We start from the raw sequence: 11,157 nt of genomic DNA, 5'->3' as shown, positions 1-11,157 counted from the left end.
TACATCATGAAGTTTGAAGAGAAATATAACAAGGGAATAACCCAAACAGAAAGAGTTAAGTAGGAGTGCCTAAAATCGAGTGTGTCAATTCGTGGGCCTCCGAGTTGCCATCTCTGTAACAAAAGGAGAGTGTCCATAGTGGATTGTTCGTAAGTCCAGTCCGTATATCACTGAGGTAGGGGTTGAGTCTCTAGTTGATTGAATCTTGGTCGTCCACCAGATTGTCTATAAGTAGCTTGCAGTCGCCCTCTATTATCACATTCTGATACCCTAATTCACCTCTAACCTCCATAGCTAGAATGAGAGCAAGCACCTCACTTTGTAAACTCGACCCCACTTCCACTTTAGCCACTTTTTCTGTTATTATATGACCTTCACCGTTCTTAACTACTACTGCGATGGAGGATCCATTGTTGGTGAAAGCACCTTCATAGTGTATCTTGATGTTGTGTTGTGGTGAAGGAAACCAAATGTTTAGTCGATGCACATTACCTGGTTTATCAGATCTATTCGAATACTTTTCTGCTTGAATCCTAGCCTGGTGTATTATTCCATTCAGATCCAGTGGTTTGTGCTTGACAGTAACAGTGTTTCGACCTTTTAATTAGATCTCTAGGATCCCAAGTCTGATGAATAGGATATATATTGTTTGAGAGTGGTAGGAGAGTCTGAAAGATCACACACTCACCAAAGAGATGTTGGGTGATCTCGATAGCTTGATGGAAGAGCATGCATGTGGGGTCGATAAAGTGGTTGCCTCTGATGATGTTGCCTAAGACTGGTAAGCCATTGTTTATCCTCTTCTATATGAATAAGTGAACTTTTGGTTCCAATAAATTGATCTTCCAAAACTTTGACCGCTGAAATGTTGAACCTGCTCTGTTACTTTGTTGATGACAACTTATCTCCTTGTAGTAAGATTTGGTTGAAAACGTTCCATTGGTGTTTGGTGTCCAGATCATGAGATCCTGATGAGTTGTGTTAGGTAAGGGAATTTTTAGAATTTCCTCAGCTGAATCTGACTGAAATAGATCTCTAAGTAAACCCTCATTCCATTTGTTGTTCCTGATTAGATATGAAACAAACGTATGATTTTCATGTATTGTATATTTGATCTCTGGTTTTAACTCTTCCATTGAAGGTACCCAAGGGTCTATTCTGGTTCGGATTGAGGATCATCTCCCACTTGCCAGCAATATTTGGTTTTGAGCACATCTCTGACTTGAAGTAAGGAAGACCATATTGGTGATGCGTTTTGTTGTTTACTGACCATGGACTCGAAGGTGGTGAGGCTACGCAACTAAAGGCAAAAGGCCATAAAGAGGTTAAAATTGCACCTGTGAAGTGCTTCAACTGTGGAAATAAGGGTCATTTCGCTCGAGACTGCTTAGAGCCGAAAAAGGTATCTTATTATATTATTACTCATGAAACTTATGTTTGTTCCCACGCATTAGTTGCTAATCACCTTCCTAATGGGATTGTAGATACGGGAGCCAGCAAGCATGTAGTTCATGATCGAGCTGGGTTTGTGGAATACCACCGTGGGCCGTGGTTTCACAGATTGTTATGTTGGGCAACGAAACCAAAAAAGATGTTCTTGGAATTGGTACATACAAGCTCAAGTTACGAGGAGGCAAAACGTTGGTTCTTCATGATACTCTTTATGCACCTAGGGTTCAATGTTGCTTAGTTTCTATTGTTTCTTTGTTAAAACTTGGGTTTTCCTTTTATTTTCAACTAAACCTTTTGGATATTATGTATCATGGCGATTTGTTCGGCCATGGGTGCATGAAAGATAGTTTCTTTGTACTTGATTTGGATTATGATTCTGATAATAATTCTATGCTTGCGGTTGCTTCTAACTTTGATATTCATTCAGAATCTGTTAAATGACATGCTAGACTTGGTCACATTGGACAAGATAGGATGAGTATACTTGTAAAAGGTGGTCTCTTAGACCAGCTCACTAAGGTTAAACTACCTAGGTGTGAGTCTTGCTTAGCTGGTAAAGCTACTAAGAAACCTTTTGGCAAGGCAATGAGGGTGTCGGTTCCTCTTGAGTTAATTCATTGTGATATTTGTGGGCCTGTTAATGTTAAGGCAAGTCATGACGCTGTTTATTTTCTCACTTTTATAGATGACTACTCACGATATGGGTATGTGTATCTATTATCGCATCGCCACGAAGCTCTTAATATGTTTAAGCGTTTTGTAGTGAAAGTAGAGACCAAATTAGATCGAAAAGTAAAGACACTTCGAATTGATCGTGGTCGTGAATACCTTTCTGATATGTTTAAAGGGTTTTGTGAGGAAAAAGGTATTCAAAGACAACTCACAATTCCTTACACTCCGCAACAAAACGGTGTAGCGGAAAGGATAAATCGTACGTTACTGGACATGGTTAGGTCAATGATGGCGCAAGGCAATCTTTCTATTAGGTTTTGGGGAGATGCTTTGCTTACAGCAACTTATATTCTTAACCGTGTGCCAAGGAAGAGTGTGTGTACCACTCCATATGAGTTATGGAATGGAAGAGTGCCTTCATTGGATCATTTACAACCTTAGGGTTCGACTGGCTACGAGCACAACCAAAATCACAAGTTTGGTAAACTTGGTCCAAGAGCGACTAAGATGGTGTTCATAAGGTATTCTGAACATTCTAAAGGTTATGTAATGTTCGGTGAACAACCAAACAGTAGCTTGACAGAAGTTGACATCCGCAATGTTGATTTTCTTCAGGATGAGTTCCCAAGTATTGGTGAAATTAAAAAGAATCTCGAGTTGTATGAGTTACAAAGTGACTTGGAACTATCTCTTGGTGAGTGGGAGAAATTAGGTTCTAACCAAGGCACCAAGGATAGTGATGTTCCACCAAATGACCGAAATAGTGGGGGCAATCCTATAATTCCAGATGAAGGACGTTTGTCTGCTTTAGATAATCAACCAGAGATCGGGGTAGACCCTGTATCTCAGGTAGAACAAGAGGTGTGTCCTCAAGTTCCTAAACATACTAATCTTAGTGATAGTGGGAGAGATCTATCTAGCAGTCAGATAGTCACTCAAGATCTTACAGTACGAAGAAGTGAGCGTGGAAAAATACCTCGTCCATATTTTCAGATCGAAGAGGGAGCATTCCTTTGCACTACTTTGGAAGTTGAGGAACCCACTTCTTTTACTGAGGCTTTAGATTCATAAAATCACAAAGAATTGATGGATGCCATGAGAGAAGAAATGGACTCTATGGCAAAGAACCATGTCTGGGAAATAGTTCAACTCCATACTCATCGTAAATCTATTGGAAGCAAGTGGGTTTTCAAGATCAAGAGAAAAGTTGATGGGTCAATTGATAAGTTTAAGGATCGATTAGTGGCGAAAGGTTTTACCCAGATTGCTGGTATAGACTTTGATGAGACATCTCCTATGGCGAGATTTGCCTCTATTCGCCTGCTTCTAGCTCTGGTTGCTCACTTGGACTTAAAGTTGGTTCAAATGGACGTAAAAACTGCTTTCCTTAATGGTACACTTGAGGAAAAAATATATATGGATCAACCTATTGGGTTTGTCATGAAAGGTCAGGAAGACAAAGTGTGTCGACTTAAACGATCTATATATGGTCGTAAGCAGTCATCCAGGCAACGGTACTTCAGATTCCATGAAGCCACTAATTCGTTTGGTTTCCCGATGGTTGATGAAGATCATTGTGTGTATGTTCAGAAAACATCAGAAGGAATCATGATTCTTTATTTGTATGTCGATGACATACTATTGGTTGGAAATAACATGGAGATGATCAAAACCACTAAAGAGTGGTTATCTTCTGTCTTTAAGATGGAGGACTTGGGTGAAGCAAGGTATGTCCTTGGCGTGGAAATTATAAGAAATCGTTCTAAGAGACTTTTGAGATAACTCAAAAAGTCTTACACTGGGAATGTCTTGGAACGATTTCCAATGCATAACTCCAAACCTGTTAATACTACTGTCGAGAAGGGTCTAATTTTGAGTCTTGATCAGTGCCTGAAAACAAATGAAGAAAGAAAAGAAATGAGCAAAGTTGCTTATGCTAGTGCAATAGGGAGCTTAATGTATGCCATGTTATGTACAAGGCCAGATATTTGTTTTGCGGTTGTCTTGGTAAGTCGTTACCAAAGTAATCCAGGACCTGCTCATTGGCAAGTAGTCAAGAGAATCTTGCGTTATCTTCGTGGTACAAGTGATCATGTTCTATGTTTCCAAGGTGGAAATATGAGGTTACAAGGATACTTAGACGCAGATTTCTGTGGCGATTTGGATGAGTCTAAATCGACTTGCGGATATGCTTTATCCTTGGTGGAGGTGCTATATCTTGGTGTAGGTGCTATATCTTGGTGTAGTAAGAAGCAAAATTGTGTTGTTTTATCTACAATGGAAGCAGAGTAAGTTGCATGTTGCCTAGCTGTGCAACAAGCTATTTGGTTGAAGAGTTTCCTATAGGATCTCAACATCACTCCTAAGGTTGATGAACATGTACACATGCATTGTGATAATACTTCTTTTATACAGTTCGTTAAAGATCCGAAGTTTCATAAAAAATCCAAGCATATTAGGAGATGCTTTCCTTTTGTTAGAGAGGCTATCAGAAAGAAAGATGTTGTCATTAATTATATACCCACCAAGCATGATGATTGTTGATCCCTTGACTAAGCCAATTCCTAAGAATGCTTTTGTAGCCCATGTGAAGAACTTAGGATTGCGTAGGTTGTAGTCGTTGTTTATGTAAGGGGATTTATTTGTAATGGACATGTGTTGAGCATTAATGAAATAAAGTTGTTTGTTTCCTGGAAATTTTCAATTGTTTAATTAGGTACTTGAAAATGTCACCAGGTTTTATGATCGACCTATTTACACAGGTGATCGCCCTAACACTTGTATAGTGTGCAGGATGAGATCGTATTGGCACTGTGTGTGCAGTATGGGTTGTCATCATACATATGTCGTATGAGTGATCATTAGAATTGATAGTCGCCTTAGTATGTTCAAGATGAGAATCAGCGGGAGTCGAATATGAAATTTTCCGCTTTCACATTAAACCTTAAAGCCGAATAAATGAGTGTCAGATCGTAAATGTGTATGTAGATCGAGTGGCTCAAGTGAGACACTTTTGTAGTATCTAGACTTAATATTCGCATACAAAGAAGAGTGACATGCCATCTAAGTGGGAGCTATGTTGTGGCATACATATCATAGTGTATGTGCTTTATGACGACCAATAGGGAGTGAAAAACGAATCCCTACTTTGTCATTGTGTGAAACCTATACTAGGCGATGCACGTTGACTTAGAACTATGTTTTGAAGTTGAGGTTCGATGATGCTACTTTAGCATGTCTCCAAAGGGTCACAAAATATCGACTCGGCGGCACATGTCAGGAAAGCAGTCAAGCTAAGATGGATTAACATGAGTGTCTAAGGGAGAATGATTCTTATATCACCACCATTACCTGGCCAGGGGTTATACTATGTGTATAACTAAATAAGACATTATTGCGTATAGGGACTATGTATGCAATCGGTGATGGTCAGATAATTCGGGGTACCGAAAAGCGTGAAAGTTTTATGCTAGTTAGATGGTTGCTTAACATAATATTTCTTGTTACTTTGTGGCCGCACGCCTCATTTCCTGTATAAAATGTGTGATACGCTCTTGTATAGAGTGAATGAGTACAGTATGTGTGACCAAGAATGAGAACTGTCTTTCTGATCTAGTTGATGTGTATGACTTGTGTGGCCGAGTGAGAGTTATTAATCATTTTGTAATGGTCACATTCATGGAAAATGAAACCGTTTTGTAACGGCCACATTCATGGAATGAAACGACCGCAATTAACTCGCTATTTAGTATAACGGTTACAATGGATTAATTGCTGGCTATTAATCTCTGTGATTAATTGTAGCTATGAGAAATCATATATATATATATATATATATATATATATATATATATTTCTCATTTGTGTTCTTGAGAAATACACAAAAGAACAAGAACACAACACACACCTTGAAGCTCATTCAGAATACTCTAGTATTACACGGTCTAACCATCGATAGATGAGGATATAAGGGGTGGATATTCCGATTTCTCTAGTAGTTATTTGGACACATACATCGTAGCAAGTCGACGATGATTGTGGGCAGATTAGCGGCAATTGGACGATCAACCGCTTCCACACTAAGGTACGAATTAACTGATTACGACCAACAAATTTAAACAAAAAAAAATATTAGTTGAACCTGAATAATTAAAAAGTATTTAAATTGGTGATTTGAATTATAATGATAGTGTAAAATTTAGTATAAGTAATAGGGAAAAAGGATATTTAAAAGTGAAGCACAAAGTGAAATCAAATAGATAGTGTATAGTTGGATTAAAATTATTTTTGAGAAGGGGAACAGTAAAGATTGCTCCAAGAAAGTCAATCAAAAAAGTAAAACTTCTTATTTAGAATTTGCTTCAAGAAAACCAATCAAAAAGTAAAACTTTGAAGCTCAAACAGTACTCTTATTTATCTCATCAATTATACTACTCACACAATTTTCAATATGTATTATAACAACACATATCACTGATAAGAAAACCTCAAACAATAGAGTGTAGATAAAGTAATAACCCACTGAATTTTCTGAAATCTCAGCAGATAAATGGCCAATTAAGTAGTTTTTGGTAAGGTATTGCCAATGTCAATGACGAAACGATATCTAACATCAGCCTTAGCAAGACGTTCCATTGCCGTGTTAACGTAGTCCATGGGAATAACCTCAATATCGGCAGTTATGTTATGTTTCGCAGCAAAATCTATCATCTCTTGGGTTTCTTTCATTCCTCCTATTCCACTTCCTGCTACAATCTTCCTCCCTGTGATGAATGAAAGGAATTATAATTTCCTAAATTATACAACTTCTTTTTACCCATAGAGTAGACTTCTATCAGGTTCATCTCAATGATAGTAATAACAAGATATTAATACTTATACATATTTGTAAGGGATGATGGGAGAGTAAATGAATGTGATTCAAATTACAACCAACTTTTATTGGATATAACTATGGTATGAGAAATATCTAAACTTCTCCTTAATGGAGGAGATAAACGAGATTTTCGTTAAGAAATTATAATGAATTCGAAGATTCTAAAAGAAGGAGTCATCTATATGGTGGATGGGAAAGAAAATGAATTTAAAACGTTACGAAACCACGAGTAAGGTAGAAAAGACGTTTTTGTCTTATCACCTTATTTGGTTCATTGATGGTTCATTTTCTCGTGGGAGATTGACCCTTCACATATTTTGTTATTCTTCGAATGTCATTACTTAATTTTTAGTTTTTGAATTGTACGTCAAAGTAAGCCAACAACTAGCCTAGTTGTACTTTTTTTTTCTTTAAATTTAGTAGTATATCTTACCCATGAGCAAGGGAAAAATGGGCAACTCGAGTGGCTTTTCTGGTGCACCCACCATAACCAACTTCCCTTGAGGTTTTAGTAGATTGATCAATGGCAAGAGAGGATGTTGGGCAGAAACTGTATCGATTATACCGTCCATTGTACCCATTGCAGCCTACACAAACAAATTTATCGAACAATATAAAGATTATATTGAAAGTAAAAGTACAAAGAGATATTATTAGGGTTTTTTTACCTTCATTTGTTCCTCATTACGACTAACAAGGAATAAGTCTGCTCCAAGATGTTCAATTGCTTCTTTCTCCTTGGCAGGTGAAGTACTTATCACAGTTACCTTCATCCCAAAAGCCTTAGCGAACTTCACAGCAACGTGACCAAGACCGCCAAGCCCGACGATACCCAAGTGTTTACCGGGCTCGCTAAGCCCAAAATATTTCATTGGACTATAAACAGTAATACCCGCACAAAGTAGAGGGGCACCTGCATCAAGTGGCAAACTATTTGGGAATCGGATCACATAGTGCTCGTCAGCGACCATGATGTCAGAGTACCCTCCATAAGTTATGGAGCCATCGTGGTAAGTGGTACTATAAGTCAATATCGATTTTGCGCAGTAATTTTCGAGGTCCGACGTGCAACTATCGCAAGAATGGCAAGCTCCAACTAAGCACCCAACACCAACTTTATCTCCGACTTTGAATTTTGACACCATAGATCCCACCTCTGTTACAATACCCACAATCTCGTGTCTGCATTTAAAGTAGAAATGCAGTTTTTCATTTTATTACGGCCGGTGACATCATATTAAAAACTGAACGTAAGAATTGATGAATAAATGACATTATGGAGGCGTTCCCTCTTTTCTTGAAAATACAAAGTTTCCATGGGTTTAGTTTGTTTTTGTTGAAATTAATCCCATATTGGTTGTACAGGGGACAGTGTTACTTTATTAGGAAAAGCATCAACTCTTAAGATAATTTCGGAACGCCACTTGGATGCAAGCAAAAACCAACCACAACCACAACTATTACGAAGGCTACGGCTAACATCGAAAGCACTTCAATAATGGTGGCCATTAATCGAACTAAAAGAGTCCTTAAGAATATCGGAAAACGAAATAATGTTTCCCAATGACAAATAATATTTAATCATTTTCCATGTCCTATGGTAACGTTATGATTGAATAACCAGCAAAAAGAAAAAGTTATCCTAGTTTAACTACAAGAAATATTCGAAAAAGCATAGTATGTGATGTGAGTTTTTAGAAAAGTAACATCCAAATTGCATAAAGCTCAAAATACAATAACAACTACAATTAAATAAACATGAAAATCATAGAGGATATAATAAAATAAGTTAAAGCATTCTTTAAGTAATCACTAAGCTAAAGTATTAGGACATAATTATGTGAATTTTAAAATGGAAAGAGAGAAATTATATATACCCAGGAACCAAGGGAAAAGTGGAAATGCCCCATTCATTCTTAATGAAGTGGAGATCAGAGTGGCAGATCCCACAATGAAGCACTTTAAATGTCACATCCTTCTCTCCTGTGGCCCTAAAACAATTCAAAAAGAAATTAGGTTGTATGTTCATCAATTCTTCCCCATTAATTCCAATTTGGGTTTCCATTATTCATATGGCAAATAACCAAACACAACTTAAACCATATCTACATTATGTATAGTTGATGATTTACCATATTATTCAGACCTATGTATTATCATTTCTACAAAGTTATGATAAGTTCTTTAAAATAGATTACATATATAAAGGCATTAATAGCATTAAAAGTTACAAGAAGTGATAAGTAATGTTATTTTTTCGAGAATATAGGATTGATCACAGGATGCATGCTAATGTGACCAGCCTCTATTGGTCAGACCATTTCTCTCTATACATGATTTGTCCAGTGTAAGCGGACCACATAAACCTTATGCTTGTGGTCGGCTCTATTTTTCGGGCCAACTCGCATTTTTGAGCTGTTATTATCTTGTCTTTCTTTTATCGTGTCACATAAGTAAATAGTTTATTGCATATATAATATTGATTTTAGATTCATGAGTTTCTTTTGAAATTACTTAAGTTTTTGTATATCCACTTATGTTTGTTAGCGTTTATTAGTTACTAAGATGCAATAATGTTATAACATTTTCAGTAGGTAAAATTTAAATAGGTTACATGTCAAGTCATGAATGTATATTTTTACTTAAAGTTGAAGCTCCTTATCGGCTTTATGGGTTTTGATATTACTATGTTAAAAATAATTTTTTTTGTGTTTTAACATTTGGAGAACCTATTTTAATGTAATAGGTAGTACTAGTACAAGGGAAATGCATACCACATCATTCTAGCAGTAAGTATTTTCATATTATAAATCGACTTAAAGAAAATTCTAAGGAACAAGAAAAACCAAATGGATTTTGGACATAAATTTGAAGTAGATAATTGTGGTTTGTTCTTCTAATGATTTTGATATATTTTACCGTGAAGTATGACTAGATATATGAAATTTCTACGTAGAGTCTGTCTAGCTTTTCTTGTTCACTACGATCTCCTCTAGGCATAACCGGAGCGTCATAAATCGTGGCTATGACATGGGTAATTTGATCCTATAGGATCTAACGCGAATCCAGATTCAAAATAAATATGTGTGCCTGAGATTTATCCAGAAAACTGAGATTCAAAATAATAAAAAGATGATAATGAAGAATTATCTGGATTATAACCTAGAAATTATCTTCTTTTAGGTTATATTGTTATTTTTGTTGACTAGTAATACATATGTTTCACCACCTAAGAGACTCTTTAATAGAATAAGACAGAAGAATCTTGTGAGAGATTCTTTGTCAAGAATCTTGTCAAAGATTCTTTGTAGATTTCGCATTTCCGGAGATTGAATTGCATATGAATTGTTATAAAGATAATGAATAAGAAACGAGATAGAGTATGGACAATCTACAATTAGGAAAAAGAGAAATTAGAATCAAAACAGAATGAGAATAGGAAGAAGGATATTTATTAATGGAAGGTGAATAATATATACCTCCTAGAAAAGTTGAAAGGAGAGAGATGACCAGAATCATCTCGAGCAGCCCATCCATATGCTTTCTGTGGGAACTCATCCTCAGGTGATTTACTCATTCTCTTCTCTCTCTCTTTCTCTCTCTCTCTCTCTAGCTGCCTCCGATCTCTTTGTAACAGTAATGAGTTGGAGTGTTTATGTTTGGAGTTTACAATGTCTCTTTATATATATAGTAATGTAGAAGAAGATGAGTGCGTATGGGGTGACGAGTTAAGTCAAGCGGAAAGACAACGGAAACAGGGGCAGTAGTTCTAGATTACTTCCGATTTGGCCCCAATTTGCGATCAATGTTTCAATTCGACCTCCAAAACCATGATTCCGTTAGTCAAACTTAAAAGTAACAAATTTATTTCTCTTTTACCCTTCAATTTCAAAAGTAACTCTGTCCTCTTTATGGTATCTCTCTATTGGCGGAATATCAGTTGCCGCCAACTTGTTTCACAAATTTTCTTGTTCTTCTTCTTCTACCCTTTCTCCTTGCACCACCACCATCATAGAGTGTGCACTACCACCATCAATTTTGTTTCTTTTCTTCTCTCTCTTTCTCACCTTTTCTCATTCTGCCGACAAAAACTCCAAACAACTTTGGTGTTTCAGCTGTTTGAAACTCTTGGGGTTTCTAATGTTTGAATTGACTGA

At 36.7% G+C, this 11,157-nt stretch overlaps 1 protein-coding gene across 1 annotated transcript; it reads right to left on the bottom strand.

Moving 5' to 3' along the window:
* Nucleotides 1-6,512: 6,512 nt before the first annotated feature.
* Nucleotides 6,513-10,824, bottom strand: LOC147537612 (putative mannitol dehydrogenase). The gene is made up of 5 exons (XM_086643841.1): nucleotides 10,480-10,824; nucleotides 8,878-8,991; nucleotides 7,669-8,182; nucleotides 7,434-7,587; nucleotides 6,513-6,887 (listed from the first exon to the last, which is right to left on the bottom strand). Exons 1-5 carry the CDS (start codon nucleotides 10,575-10,577, stop codon nucleotides 6,682-6,684), a joined length of 1,086 nt encoding a protein of 361 aa, XP_086499967.1. The 5' UTR covers nucleotides 10,578-10,824; the 3' UTR covers nucleotides 6,513-6,681.
* Nucleotides 10,825-11,157: the final 333 nt, after the last annotated feature.

The sequence above is a fragment of the Eschscholzia californica genome, unplaced genomic scaffold (genome assembly GCF_041429995.1).
Source record: "Eschscholzia californica isolate CP2 unplaced genomic scaffold, dmEscCali1.0.p SCAF_5, whole genome shotgun sequence".
NCBI lineage: Eukaryota > Viridiplantae > Streptophyta > Magnoliopsida > Ranunculales > Papaveraceae > Eschscholzia > Eschscholzia californica.
The sequence above is the reverse complement of the archived record's forward strand: the minus strand, read 5'-3'. Positions and strand labels throughout refer to the sequence as shown.